Source organism: Heterocephalus glaber, unplaced genomic scaffold (genome assembly GCF_053883595.1).
Source record: "Heterocephalus glaber isolate CG9 unplaced genomic scaffold, H.glaber_assembly_v1.0 deba00001564, whole genome shotgun sequence".
NCBI classification, from domain to species: domain Eukaryota; kingdom Metazoa; phylum Chordata; class Mammalia; order Rodentia; family Bathyergidae; genus Heterocephalus; species Heterocephalus glaber.
Window position 1 is genome coordinate 20,387,871 of NW_028258351.1, and position 21,813 is coordinate 20,409,683.

Consider the following 21,813-nt stretch of genomic DNA (forward strand, 5'->3'; position numbering starts at 1 on the left):
ATGGTCGAGCAAGGCCGTGACATAACCTGATGGCTGACACTGACAGAGGAGCTAAAGAGGCTCTATGCATGGTTCCAAGACAGTGCCTGCAGAGACTTAATTGACCTTGTTAGATAGCAAGAGGTTAATTTTATTTAATATAGATCTCACCGTAACTTGGCCTTAAACACCCAGTAGAAAAGTATAACTGAAGATAATATTTATTTGAGTTCAACAATAGTTTTTTTTTTTTGGTACTGGGGATCGAACTCCGGTCCTGGCACTTGGGAGGGAGGTAGCGGAACCACTGAGCTAAATCCCCAGCCCAAGTTCAACAATAGTTTTAAGTTTTCTAGCCAACATTGTTTTAAAAAATTATTAGATTTTTAATCCTTTTACAGCTTCAATTAAGAGAAATTTCACCCAAGAGATTTATTTCACCCAAGAGATTTCCAAAAACCGCCCCATGTGCAAAATTAAATTGAATGGCAAATTTTTTACAGGACTGATAGACACAGACACAGATGTGTCCGTGATTAGCACATGCTTTTGGCCATCATCTTGGAGGGAAAAAAACAACTAAAAACATCTCTGGTAGGCCTTGGCGCCCTCCAACAAGTTTTGCAAAGCTCCACTCCCCTGGCTTATGAAGGGCCTGGTGGTCAATTGGGACATATTTGTCCTTACGTAGCTCCCATACCTGTAAATTTATGGGGCAGAGATTTATTGGAAGAATGGAGTGTTGTAGTGACTACTTTGCCCCCTGAAACCTCACTAGGCCTAATCAAATGATTTTCCCCAAAATTATGTAGCATTGCTCCTAACAAAGCTCTCTTTCCACGGAGCTGCTAAGCCAGACAAATGTAGATGTGGAACGGCTGGTGATCATCTTGTCACGACGGCGAAAAAGAGAGAGGAGGAGGAGGAAGAAGAAATAAGTAGGGGAGAGGAAAGAGAGGAGAGAAACTAAGCTCCCAAATCCAACCCTCAGAAGTCATATCTCAGAAGCCATATCAGCCAAATCCTCTGCCACCCGTTAATGCCAGCAAGAGTATGAAGCTTGGAAACAAAGTAAGTGATGAGATGGAGGGCTGGAGAGAGTCTGATCTTGGGCTTCGCCCCCATCAAGCCCTATTGCTATGCATGTGCTTAATGGGAAAATAAGTGGAAACTTCACGGACTCAAAAGGTTTTGTTAGTTTTGGATTAGCAGCAGTGAATGATGGGGGAGGAACAGGTGAAAGCCTTTGGCTGAGAAAGAAGGTCCAGGATGAGGCAGTAGCAGACGAGACAAGAGCATCGACAAAAGGGTTTGTCCTGAACTGGACAAAGCCCCTGTCCACTGGAGGACACTGTGACGATAGCAGTTGGTGTGGATGCATTTTGGGGTGTGAACAGAAATTTGGAGAGGGGACCTAATGGCTTCCATTTTTCTTTCCAGGGGAGGAGTAGGTGAAAAAGGCGTTTGCTAAAGGGAGGGCCTTGAGGAAAATGGTGAAGATTGGAACAGCCATGGTCCCAGAGGAAGCAGCACACTGCCCAGGGAGCTCAGCTGTGGTCCTGGCAGAGGATGGACTCTAGGAGTGTGTCAAGCCACAGGGCCTTGGATTCATTTTCCCAGGTGGTGCTTGGAAGCCCAAGTTGAGTAACAGGTAGGACCCAGGATAGGCTGGTCTGAGCTTGGTTTTGCTGGGTGGGGAGACAGCAGGGAAGGAGTGCAAAGGGAAGTGAGGGACAAGGTAAGAAAGCAGCTCAGATGAGAGACTGAGTAGTAGGAAATGAGGGGAGGCAGCAGGGGACAGTGGGTGTGGGCAGATGTGGGGACCTGAAGGTCTCCATGAGGCTGAGGAGAGGTGTGGTGGGAGAGAAACGAAGTCTTGGAGTGATGGGAATTTGTGACCAAAGACTTTAAAACAGAGTATGGAGCAGACAATCCCTGAGTCCCAATCTTTTGCATGGATATGAGGTCTTATAAGTTAATAATTATGTGACTCATTCGGAGACAAAGAATATAAACTTAACAACCAATAGCCTCTGGGTGTGTTTATGACTAGCAACTTGGTAGCCAGTGTTTTCCTCGACAAGGGTCTTTAGGTTGTGGGGCCTTAGGGTCCAGCAGGCGGGCATGGTACGGCTGGAGCCCAGCAGGGAGGCTTACCTTGACTGTGTAGATCTGGAAATAGATGGGCTGGGTGCCCATGCGAACATAGTAGGTGATGACGTCGAGGATGAAGGGGTCCACAGTCTGAGTTGTGTCCAGACAGAGTGGCTGTGAGGAGATCCGGAATATCTTCAGCCACCTCCCTCCAGTCTACTGTGGTAGGCACCATTTTCTTAATAAACTCCGAAGTCCCTACATACTCTCTGGTCTACAAACCCAGCTGGTCCTTCAACACACTCCAAACCTTTCTGACCACTTGATTTCTATTCCTAATTAAAATACACTACTCCACAGGTCCATCTCCCCAGAGAATCTGATGCATTTCAATTCCACAAAGACATATCGAGCACCTGTATGTGTAAGGCACTGGGTGCTGGATTGGTTACTGGCAAGCCAGGAAACCTGGGGCAAATTACCCAATGCTCTGAGGCCTGAGTATACAGTCAGATGTCTTTTTCAGCTTTGGTGATCTCTGGATCTATCAGTGAACTAATTAGTAAGCTGGGTATGTGGCATCCCAGCTAGTTGGGAGGTTGAGGCAGGAGGATCTTGATTTTGAGACCAGTCTGGCCACACAGTGAGATCCCAAAATAAGTAAATACATAAACAAGTAAACAAATAAATAAACAAACTAAGTAATGTTTGTATGTTGTTGGGAAGGGACTTAGTGCCTTATCCTCCTTGCTGCTCTCAGTCCGACATGATTGTAAAGCATAACAATTGGAGATTTCGGGCAAACAGAACATCTACGTAGAATGTGATACAGGTAGATTGTCTTCTCTGAAATGCCTCAGACCAGAAGTGCTTCTGATTTCAGATTTTTTCAAAGGTTTGGAGCATATACTCATAGATAATGAGGTATCTTGGTGATGGGGTCCAAGTCTACATATGAAATTCATTTATTTCATATTCACCCTGTACCTAGAGCCTAAAGGCAAATTCGTATAATATTTTTAGTGCACCTGTGTTTTGACTGTGACCCTTCACATGAGATCAGGTGTGGAATTCCCCTTGTGGCATCATGTCAGTGCTCAAAAGCTTCAGATTATAGAGCATTTTAGATTTTGGATTTTCAGACTAGGAATACTCAATCTGTAGTATTAGACTTGGACAGAAGCTCAGATTTTATCTCAAAATGGAGCATTTAATACAGTGGCAAGTTTTAAAAAATGGGTAAAAGATGGTAAATTTTATGTTATATGGATTTTTAAAATCAGAATTTTAAAACACCAAAATAAATAAATATGTACAAATCAATAGCTTCCTTTATCATTAGCAATAATTTCTACTCTTAGATCTGTACTGGAAGAAGACCATTCACGACATCAAGAATTAACATGAGTGCTGGGATTTAGCTCAGTGGTGCTGCCACCTGCCTTGAAAGTGCAAGGTCCTGAGTTTGTTCCCCGGTACCAAAAAAAATTAACATGAGAAATAATTTAGCAAGAAAGGGGCAAAATATGTGATAAAATAGTACAGCCATACAAGCAGTCTTTCATAAATGAAGAGCTGTATTATACTTCCAGAGAGGAAAAGTTAACACATTAAAGATGCTAATTCTCCTCTGAATTTCAGTGGGAATCCCAATACAATTAAAAAATAATATAAAAACCAAACTGGAAATGCAATTCTAACATTTATCAGGAAAGATAAATAAGCACATTCTGAAAAATTGTTTAAAGAAGAGTAATGGTGTAGGTTTACCCTGCCAGATATTAAAACATAAACGTACCAATTTATACAAAACTTCATAGATTCATGAGAGACAACAGGTGCCCAGAAGTAAACTGAAGAATGTGTGAGGAGTTAAGTGAATGGTAACAGTGGCATAGCAAATGGATGAGCCAAGATGATTAGGCAATAAATAGCTTCAGGACAACTGGCTAAACCCTTGGAAAAAAACCAATTCCACATATCACATGAAACACTACAATTAACTATAGATGGGCTAATTATTTAAATGTAAAAACTAAGGCACTAAAAGTGTTCAGCCTGACTCCATAAAGAGTAAAAGTGCTTTGCCTGATTATACAAAACCATCAAACTCTTTATGTAAAAAACAACAACAACAACAACAATTAGATAAATTACGAAGTGGGGAAAAAAAAGATGTATAACATCTATGACAGGAAAAGGGGTCTCCTTTGGAATAGATTAAAGCCGTTTCAAGCCAGTTACTTAGAGCAAGTTATCAAATCAAATCTGTAGAATGAGGTTACAGCAATCAGCACCTAGCATTGAGAGGACCTACCTGGTAGAGCTGCTTCAAGAATTCAATGAGCAAGTCCGTTTGTGTAAGCACTCAGTGCAGTACCCGGCACATAGTAAGTGCTCAGCAAACACAGACAAAGGATCTAGGAAGCTCACAAAAGGACTGCAGTTGGCCTAGACACTTGTGAAAGTGTTTTCCTTTGCCTTTCCTAAGGAGGAGCCTGGTTAGGGTTCCCAGTGAACCCCAACCACTGGGCACACAGGACCCCTCTCCTGCCTCACTCCCTTCTCGCCTCATCTTCCCCCAAAGCCCTCTTAGGGCTGACTCTTCAGGTCCAGTGCAATATTTAAAAAGTGGCTCCTCCCATCCCTACCCTGCTTGGGTCCTTCCTCTGCCCAGAATCCAGCCGCTCTCTCCCACCCTCCCTTGAACCCTGGCTGCCCCTACCATCTCAGCCAGTTTGTGGATGGAGGAACACAGGGTGTTGACAGTGCTCTCGTACCAAGGATCTGCGCGGCCCAAGAAGGTGGCCAGCTCTCCCAGCTCAGGAGGCCTGGATGCTGCAGGCTCCTGGGGATAGAGGGACAGGGCAGACACGTCAGGCCCTTCTGGTCAGGTACCCCCCAGGTACCATGGCCTGTGCTTTGTGAACATGATTGGATCATCTGATTTCTTGGGGCCTCAATTTCTGCATCACATGAAGGCAAATTAGTTCTGTTTCACAAATTTAGGGGAAGCTGGAAGAGGCTTGGCCAAGGGCTGCCCTCTAGGGACACTGAAAAATGACCGCCAGCCAGCCTTAGAAGGGGAGAGACAAGTATCGCTTCGATTTGACCACTCCTGGTAGGAAGCAAAGTGTGCGGCAGAAAGTGAATCCTGCAGGTGGGGCTCCATCTCCCCCACTAGATTCATGAGCTTCCACTGCTTGAAACTTTCTCTGCTGTGATCCCAGGAATGGGGAGGGGGTGTGCATGCGCAGAGAGAGCCAGAGAGCACTAGTGACCCTGTTTGAGAAGTTTGCAACTAATTCTATTACACAAACAAAACAGAAGCCAACAGTGGGAAGGTAGCTCCTGTGAGAGAGCTTGACTCTGTCACATATAGACTCTTGAGCACTCATTGGCAGCTTCTAAATCAGAAGACTCTTGAGGCCTCTCCCAGCATCACATTGTAAGGATGGTGCTTCTGGTCCCCAAGCCAAGGGATGCCAGGCTGCAGGGGTGTCCTTCCCTTCTCTTCCAGGACCCCTCTCCTACCTACCCCCTCCTTCCCCACAGTCCCCCAGCCACCCCCTGACCAGTCACCTGGGGTGTCAGCACTGGGATGTAGTAGAGTTGCAAGCTGAGTCTGGGGGTGAGGCAGAACTTCTGTGTCTCCCGTTTCCTGGCAATGGGCAGCAAAGCATACTGGGTAAGAGCAGACGTTTGCTGTCAGAAAGACTCTACTCTGCTATTTATTAGCCCTTGACTTTTGACAGTTCACACTGGCTCTCAGAACTTCTGTTTGCTCATCCGTGAGATGGGTACATCACAACTCTGGCAGAGTATTGATGAGAATTAACTGGGTACAGTGCTCTGTGATGGCCACACACCTGGCAGACATCCCAGGCCCACTCTGGCCTCCCCTCCTGACCCTCTGTTGCCCCTTGCTCATCCTTCTCTAGTCCATACCAGGCCCTCCGACCAGCCCTAGTCCCCACTACCGTGCTTGGGGTCCTACCTGAGTCTGTGGTAGGCCTGGGCCAGGCGTCCCAACATCCTGTCATCCCCTAGCACCAGCACCCGGGCTGTGTGCACCCGGGACACCCCAGGCAACAGCTCCCCATCCCCGCTGGGCCTGCCCGTCCTCCGGTGCAGCCCTGGGGGCCCATCCCAGCTGCCGGGCATGGAGAAATCTGGGGGCCACACATGCTTCTTGATTCCCCCTCTGCGCTGCAGCCCGGCTCGCTCCATCTCAGGACTGCTGGGGGTAGGGAGTTCGTTGGCCCCCAAAGGAAAGTCCCGCTTGATACCACTGTCTGTGAACAGCATGGACACACGGGCAAAGTCCCCGTCTGGCCCAAAGCCCTGCAGGTCCAAGGCTTCCAAGTCAGCACTGAGGCGCAGCTGGGATTTCGGGTGCAGAAAGAGCACCAGCTCCTTCCCTGGGACAGGAGAACAGGGGGACAGTCAGGGTGGCAGGGCCAGGGCTCCAATGGTGTCACAAGGATGTGTCAGCCTCCTGGGTCTCTCTAGAAGGTCTCCCCCGAATCTGGGAACCATAATGTTTTGTGCTTGCCTCCCTCTTGGGAACACTGTTGGCAACATCATGGCCTTGTGGCACAATCTGGGTACACGAGACCCATGGCTAATGCACTGAGCTACTCCAGTGTCAAGAATGTGTGCACTTCTTTCAGACGTGCAGAACAACATGGGCAAAAACAAATAGCAAACACCGACACCCCCATAGACACACACACACACTGCGGTTTCCAGCCTGCTGCCCCTGGGATGTCAGAAGCAAGGGCACGTACAGAGCTGCTCCTGGTCAGTCCACAGGTGGAAGGTGATGTAGGGGCTGGGCAGGGGGATGCTTGGTGGCCGGTCCTGGGGAGGGTCACCTGAAGAAAGGAGCAGGCTGTGGAGACCATGAAAGGAGCAGTGTGGGCTCTTCCTCTGCCCTCTCCCATTTCCCACACAGCTCCTGATGGTACCAGGGACCGTCTCTGGCTTCTCTGGACTTGTAGAGTCTGCTTTTCTTCTGTCACCATCAGCTGGTCCAGGGCCTAATCTGCCTCTGCCTCCCTCCCTGGCCGAGAAGGCTCAGGGGCTCCCTGTTTCCTACAAACCTCCCAGCTCAGCCTTAGGGTCCTCTGCAAAGCAGCTTGGTCTTTTCCAGCCTTTCACTCATTGTCAACCCTGCCCTGATGCCAGTGCTGTATCCCAGCAGTCTGGCTTTCCACGTGTTCTTTAAAAAGACCTGCTTCTCTCAGGCCACTTCTGGTCATTTGTACGCTTCTGTTCCATGCTGCAGAGCCCTCATCACATCAGCTAAGTGCAGAGGGCAGCAGGAAGCCTGGGGGACCCAGGGAGAGAGCAGCGCCAGCCCCTCCTGCTGCCCCTCCTTTTAGAAGTTTCCTGACCACTCCAGTGGTCCACAGTGATCATTCTCTCCAACCAGAACTTGGAGGTCTGCACGTTGGACGCACCTAACCTGTGTCCTTCCGATTCTGTTGAACTCCACACATCAGAGTCATCCTACACCAACTGGGAAACGTGTATTCGGGGATACCTGTCTGGGCTCTTTTGGATTTCCCCATTCACATGGGGCTTCCTCCCAGCAGAGTATGGCATAGTCTATAAGTGTGCAAATAGAAAGGAAGATGCGGGATAAAAGCCTGTGACACCGCATATAGATGATGACTCATCTACTACCTTCGACACTCTGTAGAGGATCTTCTAGTCACCAAATCCCTTGGCTATGGTAGCAGAGTGGTGAAGACCTACTGCCTGGATTTGAAGCTTGGCTCTGCCCCTTACTAGCTGAGTAATCTTGGGCAATTTTAAACTTCGTTCTAACTCTGTTATCATCGCTGTAAAAAAAGGGGTAGTAATAGTTTTAATCTCAGAAGTTCACTGTGAAGATTATATGACTTAATATACGTAATTTAAAACATATTTAAAGTGCTTAGAATAGCTATTGGGGTATAGTTTGTGCTCCACAGGTGTGGGATATCACGACCACATTAGCCACCCTCCCAGCCTCAACTGCAGGCTCCAGGCAGATACAGCGCAGCTCTCTGGCGCCCCCTGCGGCCGCCTGTCCCAGCTAGGCTCCTACCAGGCTCCCCACCTCAGCCCAGCAGCCCGCCGCTTACTGCTGCAGCGCCCCCTCGCGGCCGCCGCCGGACCCAGCAGCGAGCCGTAAATCTCCTTCAGCCTCTCCAGGTGTCTGGCGCGGCTAGGGCTGGCCTCGCCTGCCATCTGCTCCACAGCAGCCACCACAGCGTGGAAGTAGTGCTCCAGGACGCAGCGAGAGGTGGCCTGCGGGGAAGGACGCCAGAGCCTGAGTCCCGGCCCAGCACCCACCCAGCCACCCACCCCAACTCCTATGCCAAGTGCTCAGGGCCAGGGCCAGCCCGGAGCCGCACCTCCTCCCTGCCCCAGCAGACCCATCCGAGAAGGCTCCAGAACCCCACGTCCTGCGCCTGCTCCTGCCCCTGCCCTGCTATAGCTGTTGTCCCATGCTGCCTGCAACTGGGGGTCCCTGTGCCTCTCACACTGTTAGGAGGAGGTGGCCTGGAACGGTTTAAGAAGGGAGATGGCAGTAAAAGGAAGGACCGGTCAAAGAAATGATCTAAGATGTAGGATTCAGACTGGAGAATTTCAGATGAAACACAGCAAGAAGAGCAATCATCCAATGCATTTTAATGAGCAAAGCAAGGTCTAAGTCGGGGCTGGAAAAAAAGGCCTGACCCCTCCCCTCTGCCTGGGCCAAGAAACAGGGTCTAGATTAGTCGGACTCTCCTGGAGCTGCACCCTCCTTCCTGGGTGCCCGGCCCACGCTGTAGCAGCAGGATCACTGTTGAGTCTAGCAGCTCCCCACCTCAGCCATCATCCGATCCAGCCGTCCTTATAATCTACTCATAATTAACCTGTATTAATTAGTTATTTATGGGGAGAGGGAAGGTGACGCGACACAGAAGCAGGTGAGGAGAGCGAGTGCCTGCCGAGGGTTTGCGGGGTTTGGGCATCAGTTACCTGCAGCTTCCTGTGCAGAGCGCCCGCGTGGCAGGCCTCCCCCAGAGCTGCCTGCAGGGCGTGGGAGACCACGTTGCGCATGCAGGCCTCAGGTGTCTGCTGCCCCTGGGCTACCTCGATCTCCAGCAGCAGGGCACTGCACACGGAGGCAGACACCAGCTCGGGATCCACGAAGAGGAACACTCTGAGGAAGGGAGAAGGGAGAGGCGGGGCAATCGGGAGTGGTGGGGACTATGGGAAATAGGAGCATGCGCGGTCCTGCTAGAGAACTGCTAGAGTCCCTTTGGCTGGAGTCCACTGTCTTCGTACAGGAAAGCCGTCCTGATCCTGTGTGTAGGGGAGTCCAAACCTACTTGCTCCTCCCTCCCTCAGCATCCTTGTCCACCCCCTGGGAGGGACCCTAAATCTATCCTGCCAGAAATGTAGCTCTGGATGCTGAATGAAGCCCAGCTTCTCTCATCACCCCCATCACACCAGAAAACCAGTCTCACCCACACTCTCCTCCTCAGCCAAATCTGTCACCCCCCTCTCCAGCACTAGTTCCTCTGGGTCCCCTTCAGACCTCCCTGTACCCTTCCTCAATGCATCTCCCGAAGCCTCAACTCAAGCTGTGTCTCTCAGGGCCAAGTGAGAGGAGACACCTGAGAGAGGAAGGCAACTTCATCACCATCTCTCCAATCTGAGCAATGGACCTTGCTCTACTCCCCACTGCTTCTGTCTTATCAGGATGGCTGCCATACACAGAGCAAAGCCCTCAGATGTCACCGTGGGACTATGGCCCCAGACCCCTGCACTGTGGATATTCTGGAGCCACCTCTGGTCACCTGGCTGGTTTGATGATATATCACAGCCAATGGCAGGATGGAGGTACAAGAGTAGAACTGCAAAGCTGCGCGTGCTGGCACACATATTTAGTCCCAGCATTCAAGAAGATTGCTGTGAGTTCAAAGCCAGCCTGAACTACTACATAGTGAGACCCTGTCTCCAAAAACCAAAAAAAAAAGAACTGCAGAGCCACACCAGAGCCATGTGCACATGAGCAGGGCAGCTCTGACACCAGCCTGTCCTTCCAGTGGTCTCTGGAAAAAGACATAAAGACATGGCCTGACCCTCCTAGAACTGCAAGTTCACTCCACTGCTGGTCAGACATCGTGGCTGCAAAGCTCTGCTCTGGCTTTTCTCAATCCAGCCTCCTCTCTTGTCCTCTGGCCAGCGAGCAGTCACACAGTCTCCAACACCTCTGGAGGTGAAGGCAACAAGGGTTCTGGGGCTACTCACCTCTCCTGGTAGGGATACACTTCACTCATCAGGTTCTGTTCAGCAAGGACCGTCCTCTGGTACAGCGTCCCTGCAAGCCAGTCCGTGTCAGCCCATAAGCCTCAGTCTCTGACTCCCTTTCTCCACCTTCCCATGGAAGGTGCAGAGACCTTTGAGCTCCCTAGCGTCCTGGAGAAGAAGGCTAGATCTTGGGTGGTGCCGAGAGACCAGGAGCTCTCACCTGGGACCGCTATCTCCGTTTTCAGCCTTATGGCGTAGTCCAAAGCGACTGTGCAGTAGGGGGTGGGCAGGGTCAGTAACCTGGTGCAGAAGGCATAGGTTCTACGGTAGAGCTCTTCCGTGATGCCTGTGGCCTGGGTGAGAGGGAGAAGTTGGGGTACCCAGAGCCCTAGTCAGGAAGGTCCTGGGTGGGCTGGAGGTGGGGAAGAGAGGAAGAGGATTGGGCCTAACAGACACACTTGGTTCATGGTTTGCTCCCATATTTGCACCTTCCAGCCCCTTCTGCACTGGGGAACCCCACTCCCGCTCACAAAATAGAAACTTGTTGCATCGCATGCTGCCGGCCAATCAACTCCCCTCCCAACCCTTCTGCTCAGCCCGTAGCACGTTCCCATGGTTCTCCAGGATTAGTGCCTTGGGGTTGCTCCTGAGAATCCATTGCTCCTCACTGGCAGAAAATACTCCACAACAGCCCGGAGACTCCCTTTGATCCCCTTCCTGCTCTTCATCACTGTGCCATTGGCCTTTGCTGGAGCCAAAACCTGTCCTCATCCTGGACGCTCCAGCTGCCCCAGGCTTGTCTTCCTGCTGCTCACTTTCCTCACCGGGCACCCCAGTCTCCCAAGACTGCCCATGGCTCCCATTACTTTCCCCGAGACATTAACAGATACTTTTCGTCATGTCTTTTCCCCATGTAATGATCAGTGGTGCTCACATATGAACAAGCCCACAGATCTCATCGGGGCTCTCAGGCTCTCCACACATGCCCCACACTGCCTCCCCTTCCCCACTGCCTCTCCAATTTTATCTCTGACTGGGAAGGAAAAAGGTGAGCTGGTGCTTACACACCCTTGTGCAGCAGGTGGTCCCAGACTTTTTCTAGGCACCCCTGGTGGAGATGAGGTGGTCACTGAAGGGAGAGAAGAGTAGGTCACCACAACCACCTTGACCCCCAGCCCCCAGCTCACCTTAGTGAGCACGTACATCAGGGTGTGCAGCAGGGGAATGATGATGTACCGGAGGTCCTCGCTCTCTGCCTGGAAAACAGGGAGATTCCCTGACACTGATGTAGCTTGGGCCAGGGCTGGGGTGGGGGGTCATCAGGGGATCCTAGCGGGAGGTGGTTAGGTTGGAGCTGGGTGGAGGGGGGGCAGCAGGCAGTGTTCCACTCTGCCAAGGGCTCCAGTCTGCCCTGAACAGAGCAGGAGTGTGGGGAGAAGTGTAGGGGCCCCTCTGTGTGTGTAGAGGGGGAGGTGAAGGAAACTGTAGGGGAGGGGTGGCACAGACTCAGGGCAGGAGCAGAGAGAAAAGTGACAAGCAAGCCCCTAAGTTGGAGCTCTCCTTGAGTGCAGTGTTTCCCAGTCACAGAAGATGGAGTGGTCTGGAGGAAAACTTCAGGCGCTTCAAGGATAATTGTGAAAAAGTAGAGCAGTTATAGACATACATTTAGAGGTGCTTTCTATCTCTGATGAGTGACATGAGTTTTCCATTAATGGCCATGTTATGGAGTTTCTTTTTGAAATGTTAACTCAAATAAAGCACTGGGAGTTGATGCAAAAAAAAAAAATACATTACTTAGGTAAAGGTCTAGGAGGGAGGTATGATGGTAGAAATCAAGCAGATGACCCACAAATGACCCCGAGCTGCCAGGACTGAGCCCCCAGCCTGGGGGGCCCCTCTTCTCTCTGCTTCATCCGCCTCCCCAAAGCCAGAGAACCCACCTTCTCCAGCTCTCTGAGCAGAATGCGGACCAGCACCGGGTTCCTCCCAGGGTCCCGCTCTACCTTCTTGTGCAGGGACCATCTCCACATGCCTGACCAGGAGAAAGCACAGCCCTGTCAGACCAGGCATGGAGGGGGCTCTTGGAGGAGAGTCCTCTTGGTGGGACCCCGAGCCTGGGCCTCACACTGACTCTCCAGCCATCTCTGACCCCATGGCTAACACTGGGCTCCACGTACACATAGGTGTGCTCTTCCCCAATGAGACAATTCTGATCCTTGGCCCTTTGTGCACAGTGAGTCCCCAAGTTAGAAAGGAGGGGAGGAGGACACAACTGGGGACAGGTGTGTGCATGAGGACCACAGAGCAGCACCGATTGCAGTTGTTAGCCAGCCACCCTCTGGAAGTTCTGCAGGCTGGAGAGGATTTTTGTTTGGAAGTGGAGCTGGGGAAGATGGTTAAGAAAGAGGGTGGCACCCATCTTCATAGCAGCACAGTTTGTAATAGCTAAAACTTGGAAACAGCCCAATTGCCCATCAACTGGAGACTGGATAAAGAAAATGTGGTTTTTAAAAATAAGAATGGAGTACTACTCAGCCATCAAAAATGAGAAATTAGAGACATTTATTGCTAAATGGATGCACATTGAGGCGATACTCTTAAGTGAAAAAAATAGGACACACATGTGTAAATACCAAATAGCTTCTCTAGTGTGAGAAACTGAAAGTGTAAACAAGGACTAAAAGGTATGAAAAATAACATGAAATAGGAAGAAAAGGGGCAAAGGGGAAGGGGAAGTGGGAGGGGTAGGGGGAAGGAAAGAAGGGAATGGAATTAATATGAGAAAATGAAAAAAAAGGAAACAAAGTCCTTGTAAATAGGGAGGGATGGAGGGGTTGAAGGGAGGGCAGGGGAAGGGGGAAAAATAAGAACCAAGGGATATTATGTAAGGATGAAAATTTCCAATGATGAACGCCATTATATTGTACACCTAAAATGTACCCATAAAAGGATATGAAAAAAAAAAGAAAGAAAGACGGTGCCAAGTCCCCAGTCTCTGTCACAGCTGCTAGGAAGGTTGAAGCAAGGTGCTGAGAGGCCTTCTTGGCTCCCCACGCTTAGGTATTCCCACTAGGATGGGGGCTGGCCTGGAAGGCTCTCACCCATGAGCTCCAGGCTGGGTCCTTTCCTGAGTGAGTGGATAGGGCTGGAGGGGTGAGATAGGGAGCCAGAGGGGCAGTTGCCACCTGCCTGTCAGCACTTACCCTGGTTGCTCTGCAGGGCTGGGGCCTGGGCACTAAGCTCCCGGAGCACAGCTTGCACGCTCCTCTGGAGGTCCAGTTCTGCATCTGGAGGGAGAACAAGGGGAATTGGAGGCTTAACTCACCTGGCCTCACTCCTATCCACTCCATTCCCCCCGAGAATGTCTTTAGCCCTCCTATGAACCACAAGGTGTGTCCCAAGGTAACCAACCTAGAGCTGGTAGGCAGCACACTAGTCAGGGCTGAAGACAATATTTTCATCAGAACATTTTCATGTGTAACATTTCCTAAAGTGGGGGATGTATGAAAATCCAACCCCCCCCAAGTTCCCAAAATATTAAGTAGAAAATTCTAGAAGTAAATAATTTATAGGTTTTAAATTGGTTGTCATTCTAAGTAGCACAATAAACCCCTACACTGTCCTGCTCTTTCCTGGCTGGGGCACAAATCATCCCTTTGTCCAGTGCTTGTATCCATGCTGTATACATTACCCACCTGTTAGTCACTTAGTAACGGTCTCAGTTGTTAGATCAACTATCACAGTATAGCAGTGCTTGTGTTTAAGTAATCCTCATTTTACATAATAATGGCCCCAAAGCACAAGAGTTACCAGAGCATAAAGATAAAGGACAGATTAACTCTGGTTCTATGTGGCAAAGCTGTAGGGCATATAGGAAAAGCTATAGGACATGTACAAATAAATATGGTCTATCTGTAAGGGTTCAGTACTATTATGGCTTCAAGGATCCACATACTTCCCATAGATAAAGGGAGACTGCTATATACAAAGTGACACACAAGACAATTTTAGGTGGCATACAAACTATCCTAAAATTTGAACAGTTATGCATTAATTTTAATGTGTATTTGGGAAAATATATATAACTATGTTATGGCTTGTGTTTAGATGTCCTCCTAAAGCCTCATCCAGTCATAGGCGGGGCTTTTACAGAGATAGCTGGATCTAGAGTGTGTGATGCTGGAACTGACTCATGGTGCAATGCTGGGATCAAGGGCACTAGGATTAAGAGTGTGAGTGCTACCTGCCCTAAGTAGCTTGGATAAGAAATAAGGGATGGAAAGAGCTGTGGTTGTCCCTTGTTGCTTTGCTACCTTCTGCTGATCATGAACTGTTTCTCCACTGTGATGCCCCTCTGCCATGCCTCCCTTCCTTGGAGCCAGCCAATTATGGACTGAAACCTCTATAAACTGTGAGATAAATAAACCTTTATTCCCTTAACTTTGGGTGTCAGGTATTTTGTCTCAGCAAAGAGAAAAGTAACTAAGACAGATTTTGGTACTAGAGAAGTGGGGTCATTGCCATGACTGTACTTGACTATGTGGTTTAGGAGCCTTTGGAGCTGGCTTGTGGGAAGAGGAAGAGTTAGGAAAGGTTTGGAGTTGCCAGCTGAAAAAGTAGAGCTGGAATGCCTTAGCTGTACTTGATGGGAGATTCTGCTGAGAACTCAGAAGACCAAAATGCTGACAGAAATTATCCCAGTAAAGACCAGGCTCAGGAGTCTTCTGCTGGGAAGAAGGAATGCATTGTCTGCTGGACTCCAGACAATGTGTGTTACACCATGGAAGAAATTTTGTCTGCATTTTGCTCATGTCCAGAGACTTGCCTGAGACTGGGATTAAGGGTGGCAGACTAATTAATCTGGCAGAAGAAATTTCAAGGCAGTCTAATGTTGAGACAGTGGCATGGTTACTGTTGGGGGATTTTAACCAGATCTATGTTGAGAATCAAGAGCAAAGAGGCCAGCAAAATGATTTAAAATGTTGCGAGTTTGGCCAGAAAGGAAGCTCCAGTAAAGCTGTGGACTGCACAGATGGAGCAGAGGAGATCTTAAATGCTGAGAAGGAACAGAAGAATACAAAAGATGGCCTGAGGATATCACATGAAACAACAGGACTCCAGCCTTTGCGGCCTCAAACTTGCAAAAGGGAAAGACTTTGCTCTGAGGAGAGAGCCACAGAGCACCATGTTCCATAATGGTGGTGCCCTAGGAAAGTCGTTTCTCAGGATTTGGTTCATAGGCACTCCACCCCAAGAGCCAAAGAGAAGGAAGCCTGGCTGCTGCTCTAGTTGGTATCATCCATGTGCTGCTGGTTTTAGGCACATGCAGAATGCAAGAGTTGTGGGGTCAGGGAAGCTTGCACCCAGATTTCAGAAGAAGGCCTAGGAGGCCAGGCAGTGTGCCCCTGAGAGGGCAGTGTGTGAAGCTGTGAGTGTGAAACTGAAGGTGTGGTGGAGACTCCAGAAAGTTGGAGAAGCCAGGAATGTGGATTGTCTGAGGAAAACTGAAGGGAGGGAGCAGAACCAGCCCAAGAGAGAAGCCTTGGGAGCCACAACTACAGGCAGTGCCACAGGGGTGGGGCCACCCAAGCCCTTTGGAATTCACAACTTGCCACAGATTGCCGGGAATGCTGGAAGCGGAACTGTGGGATTTAATGTTTACCCTGCTGGATTTCGGTTTTGCTTTGTTACCACTCCTTGCTATCCCCCTGTTTGTACCTTTTGGAATGGGAATGCCTATGTTGTGCCATTGACTGTTGGAAGTGTTTAACTTTCTTTTTACTTGCACAAGGGCTTGCAGCTAAGAGTTTGCCTTAAATCTCAGAGACTTTGGCTTTGGACTTTTCAGCAGGGTTGAAACTGTTAGGACTTTGGCAACTCTTGGAGTTGATGCCTTTTGCATAAAGGGATGTGCATGAGTCTTTGTCATAACATGACAAAGGTTATGGCTTGTGCTTAGATATCCCTCTAAAGGCTCATGCGTCATAGGTGGGGCGTTTACAGAGGCGGCTGGATCTGGGGTGTGTGATGCTGGAACTGACTCATGGTGCAATGCTGGGATCAAGGGCACTAGGATTAAGAGTGTGACAGGGCTGGGGATTTAGCTCAATGGTTTCACCACTTGTCTTGCAAGCACAAGGACCCAAGTTCAATCCCCGGTAACAAAAAAAAGGAGTGTGAATGCTACCTGCCCTAAGTAGCCTGCATAAGAAATAAGGGATAGAAAGAACTGTGGTCATCCCTTGTTGCTTTGCTACCTTCTGCTGATCATGAACTGTTTCTCCTCTGCGATGCCTGTCTGCCTTGCCACCCTGTCTTGGAATCAGCAGATTATGGACTGAAGCCTCTACAAACTGTGAGCTAAATAAATCTTTCCTCCCTTAACTTGTGGGTGTTGGGTATTTTGTCTCAGCAAAGAGAAAAGTTAACTCAAACAACTAGTTCCTCAATCTGTTCATGAAATGAAAATTTAGCCTACTTAAAGAAACATGGTCTGACCTGCTTCCAGCAAGAATCTTGTTGAGTTGGGTCAGCAGGAGCCCCTCCCTGTGTTGTCCCCTCTTAGGAAGTCCCCACCCCCTGAGGCCTCACTCCGTTCAGCACTGTACATCCTTAGCTGTCTTTTTCTCATTCTCAGAGTTAAGCTGATTTTCTGCTCCCTTCTATATTAACCTTGAATAAAGTGTTTCTTGCCATTTTGACAAGTGATAGGATTATCTTTTCCTTAACAATGGCATGATAATATGGCCATATGTTAAGTCAGTACAAGAATAAGCAAGAGATGTGTGGGAAATAAACCACCTTGCAGATCTCTCACTGCCTCCCTTCAGGGAGTTCACTCGACATCAGGCTCTGCTGCCGTGCTGTGAACTCCATGTCGGTGTGGAGCCAGGCTTACCAGCAACACAGCATAGCCGACTCCTACAGTGCCCCCAAGAGACATGTGTTCTGATGACTACCTTGGGTCCAAGGTTCCCTGACCACCCTGCTGACCATTTCTGGGCAAAGCCAGTCTGAGACATTTCCCTCTAGCCCTGCTTTCCATTCTCCTGCACTGGGATCCAATTTGCATTACTGCCAGGTAGCTTACCTTCCCAGCTCTCTCCCCATTTTCTTTTTCTTTGATTTTCTTTCTTTTTTAAAAATTTTGAGACAGGGTCTCACTATGTAGCCCAAGCTGGCCTCAGGCTCTCAGCGATACTCCTGCCTCAGCCTCTGAGTGCTGGGATTACAAGTATGCACCACCACACCTGACTTCCTCCCCATTTTCTGTCCTGCAAGTGTTTCCTGGAATAAATTCTTGCACATCTGATCTTGTCATGGTGTCTGCTTCTTGGAGAATGTAGAGAAAGATAGGAAGTATGGTGAACACTTCCCACCTGGTAAATTCCTTTTTGCAATGAGCTCCAACCAAGAGTTTGTCTCTACAGGCAAGTATGCAGTCTCCAGTCGCCAGACAACACAAACCACATGCCTCTGGGTTTCCCTTTTTGACTTGGCTGCCAGGAAACTTACAGCCCAACTGAACCCCAACCTCAAAAATCAGCTCATCTCAAAGGATAGGGACCTTTCCTCTTGGCTCCTCTTTGGTACTCTAGCTTTGTGTTCTATTTGATACATAACTTATGAGTTCAATCCCCGGTACCAAACAAAACAAAAACAAACTATATAACTTAAATGCCTCAGATTCTGAAGAATTCCTTCTTCAGAAGGAAGTAGGATAGAAACTACAAATTTCAAAATCAGCAGGTTACAGTCCAAGAGCTAAACTTTGTTTAGGCCAAGGCTCCTTGTGCCCATGGATTCACCAAGTCGTCCCTTCATGGCTCTGGGGTGAGTTGGTGCAAAGTATACTGGGGCCACCTAGCATTTCTAAAGCCTCGCTTTCCTCCTGGCTCTCACTTGCCCACTGTGAGACTCTTGTCCCTGTCAGGGCATGATCCCGAGTCTCCTCAAGGCTCAGAGTGGGCCGGGTGTTACAGCCACATCTGCCAACCTGGCCACTCTGCTGGCTAAGGCAACATCTCCTCAAACTGGCAAGGACACTATTTAGCCTAGCATGGAGGATGGTCACAATCTATCTTTCCATCTATCCATTTCCACCTTGCATGCAGGCTGAATTATTTAGAAATTAATTGGATCTTTCTTTCTTTCTTTCTTTCTTTCTTTCTTTCTTTCTTTCTTTCTTTATTTCTTTCTTTCTTCCTTCCTTCTCTCCCTCCTTTCCTTTCTCCTTCCAATTTTCTTTCCCTTCTTTCTCTCTCCCTCTCTCCCTTCCTCCTTCCTTCCTTCTTCCCTTTGATTTTTCCTTCTTCCTCTCCTCTCACTGTGGACTACACAGAAAGACCTAAAGCTGCAACAATTGATCTCCTCTCTTCCTCTTCATAGAAGGGCAGCCAAGCCTTTGTCTTTTGAGCCCATCACTCTCCTGTTTTGCAAGGGGAGTTATGTTTTTATGTTTCAGAGAAAAATAGAGAAGTTGCCAGTAGCCCTGGGATACAATGTAAATAAAGTTTATTTTCGAAAGTCTGGGCAGCTAGAACAAACTCTCCATCTTTGGTCCACATCTGGCTTGCAGACATGTTTTGCTTGGGCTGTGTAGTATCTTTAAAAATGAACTAACATAGCCAATACTTATGAATCAGGAGATTTGGCACAAAAGTCTGGGATTCTGGCATCACTTGAAAATCTGAGAATCTGTTGACACTGGGCATGGATGGGACAATCTGACCTGGGATAATCTGCAGGACCTGGGGAGCAGCTGCACCTTTGAGATGGATACAGTTTCTCTAATTCTTCACAGTACTTATTCTCTTGGGTTAACTCATTCATTCCCTCTAGCTGGCTTGTGGAGGCATGTGAGTTCAAGATCCCTGGCTAGCTAATTAAACCAATCCACTGGATTGTCCAGAAAGAGTGAGAACGAGGCTGATGCTTTTAGTTAAAGAGTGGGAGATTAGATTCTTCAAGACTGTGAGGGCACAGGGTTGCAGGTTCCAGGGAATGGGGAAGACCAGGGCCAACTTGAACCCAGCTTATGGGTAATAGCAAAGATCAGATGAGGGTAACTAAGCACTAAACTCTGTGCCTCGGCATGTCACAGCAGAGGTCTACTGGGCCACCTTTGTCAGAGCACAGAGATGTCCACCAGGGAGCTCCCATCTCCCTCCAGAGCCTGCACACCTGGCCAACCAGCGAAGTGGACGGAAGACCACAGACTCTTCCCACTACCCAGACTCTGCAAGGCCAGGGCTTCTCACAGCTGCCAAGTAGGGGGAGGCACCTGAGTGGTTGGCATTGGAATTCACATTGATTTTGGAGATTGAAGCTTGAAGTAGATTTGATTTGATTAAGCAGAAGAAAAAAATGGAGCATTTCTTGAGCCTCAAGTTTTTTTTATCTCTGCCCTTCATATACCATATGCATGGCTAATATGGCCATTGACTTAGAAGGGTCAAAAACAAGTGGTATCCATTATTATCATCCTCTTCTGGTAATACAAGATATTACTGTAAAGTATTATTAGTAACATTTAAATAGCACTCAACACAGATTATCTCACAGGTGTGGCAAGAAAATGCTATATGTTCATCAAATCAATTTCACTACATTGCAGGGAGACAGGACTACATTCCCCAGACTCTTGAACCTACAAAGGGGCCATATGATCAGTTCTGGCCAGTGGAATGTGGTGGAAGTGATGTACAGATGTAGTCATGAAATTCTCTGCACCACCCTCCATACTGCTCCATTCCACGGTGACCTTGAAGGACATATGTTGAAGATGATGGTGCCACAGGAAGGAGAAAGCCTTAGATCCTGCAGGATTGTTTGAAATACAGATTAGTCTGTGATATGAGGACAGAATGAGTACTTGTTGTGTTATTCTTCTAGTATTTGGAGTCATTTGTTAGAGCAGCTAGCATTCTCTGATTGACTTGTGATTTTTTTCCCCCAGTGTGTAGCCCATTTAATTCTGAAAAGAGCCCCTTGAGATTGGCAGGACAAATACTATTCTTCATTTTATAGATTCTAGGTCTAGAGCCCTTGCCCTCATCCTGTATTGCCTCTCCAACTGCTGAAGATCATACCTAGAGGGACCCCAGAGCTTCTATTCCCATTTTACAGATGGGGAAGAGAGGCTCAGAGGGGATATGTGATCTACTCAAGGCCACAGAGCTGTTGGAAGCAGAGCTTCTCAGTCAAGCACTCTTCCTTGAAAACCTCCCTCTTAGCTGGGACAATTTGCCTGCTTACTGGGGAAAGACCTAGGAGGGTATATCCAGGTCAGACTGTATGTCTATCTGTGTGCATGCAGCTGGAGTATGAAATGGAGAAATAAGCACTCCTGATGAAGCTGTCTGAAACAAGAGTCCTAGCTCTCACACAGGTATTATTACAGCTAAAGAGACAATAAAAGAGAAAAGAAAGGCCAGCAATATCCCAACCACAGTAGGACCCTGATAGTTCAGGGTCTGTGCCTAGGTTTCAAGCCTTTCCAGTCAGGCTCAGGACTTGGCAATCCCAACCCTCCACTGCCCTGTGACCAAACAGACCCCTCCCTCTGACCTACCCAAGAATGTTTCACTTTTCTGCTGGCTCCCAACTGCGCCTGCACATTAGAAGCACTGGAAAGCTTTAAAATCTACCCACGTGCTCCACCCAAGCCCCATTATATTAGATCTCTGAAGGTGGAGCCAAATCACTGAATTTTAAAAATAATTCCCCAGGAGCTTTGATGTGCAGCTAGTGTGAGAATAGTTGCCTTCGGTGACCAACTTGGAGCCCCAGGTAATTGATCTGTTCGACAAGGAGGGAATCAAGTGACAAGATGCTCAGAGTATAGAAGACCATCCTCCCTGAATTAAAGAGGAAGGTCACAGTGTCAGGATAGCTAGTTCCCAGCAGTGCTCCTGCCTGTCCTTGTGGTGGAAGGATATGCAGAAAAATATAAGTTGGAGAAAGTTGATGTTTGCTATTGTTTGTTAACTTCTTTTTCAATAGATGTAACATCTATACAGGTACATGTGTATATACGTAGTTGTCCTTGCCCAAGAGGTCCCTTCTCCTTTTTCAGGACAGGGATCTTCAAGGGCATTACAGTCTGTGCCCCATGAAGAGTGGTCTTTGACTTGCTGTGTGACCGTTAGATGATACACATTTGCAGGAAGAGTCATCTGTCCTTGCCCCAGGATGATACAGAGTGAAGAATCAAGACTTTGGAATTGGCCCCTTGAGGTTCCAGTCTTGGATTTCCCATGTACTAGCTGTGTGCCATTGAGGATTTTATATAACCTGCCTGAGCCTTAGTTTCCCTTCCATGGAAACAAGATAATCATAATGATATCTCTACATCATAGAATCCTTCTGACACATGAGATGATCCATAGCAAAATCATTAAGAGTACAGATGATGGAGCTAGATTTCTAAGATCAAATCTTGCT

General features: G+C 48.4%; 1 protein-coding gene across 3 annotated transcripts in view; it reads right to left on the reverse strand.

Annotated features, from left to right (window-relative positions):
* Window positions 1-21,813, reverse strand: part of Pik3r6 (phosphoinositide-3-kinase regulatory subunit 6) — a 62,761-nt gene that overhangs the window by 25,564 nt on the left and 15,384 nt on the right. Inside the window, exons 3-14 of one of the 3 annotated variants that reach the window (XM_004857512.3) lie at window positions 13,572-13,655; window positions 12,309-12,400; window positions 11,556-11,624; window positions 10,589-10,721; window positions 10,369-10,438; window positions 9,091-9,274; window positions 8,208-8,373; window positions 6,864-6,950; window positions 6,071-6,494; window positions 5,656-5,734; window positions 4,799-4,921; window positions 2,137-2,247 (exon numbers count right to left, since the gene is read on the reverse strand). In XM_004857512.3, coding sequence (XP_004857569.1) covers window positions 2,137-2,247; window positions 4,799-4,921; window positions 5,656-5,734; window positions 6,071-6,494; window positions 6,864-6,950; window positions 8,208-8,373; window positions 9,091-9,274; window positions 10,369-10,438; window positions 10,589-10,721; window positions 11,556-11,624; window positions 12,309-12,400; window positions 13,572-13,655 — 1,622 coding nt within the window. The remainder of the gene's footprint in view (window positions 1-2,136; window positions 2,248-4,798; window positions 4,922-5,655; window positions 5,735-6,070; window positions 6,495-6,863; window positions 6,951-8,207; window positions 8,374-9,090; window positions 9,275-10,368; window positions 10,439-10,588; window positions 10,722-11,555; window positions 11,625-12,308; window positions 12,401-13,571; window positions 13,656-21,813) is intronic. The other 2 variants (XM_087191814.1, XM_087191815.1) reach the window with 2 other exon arrangements.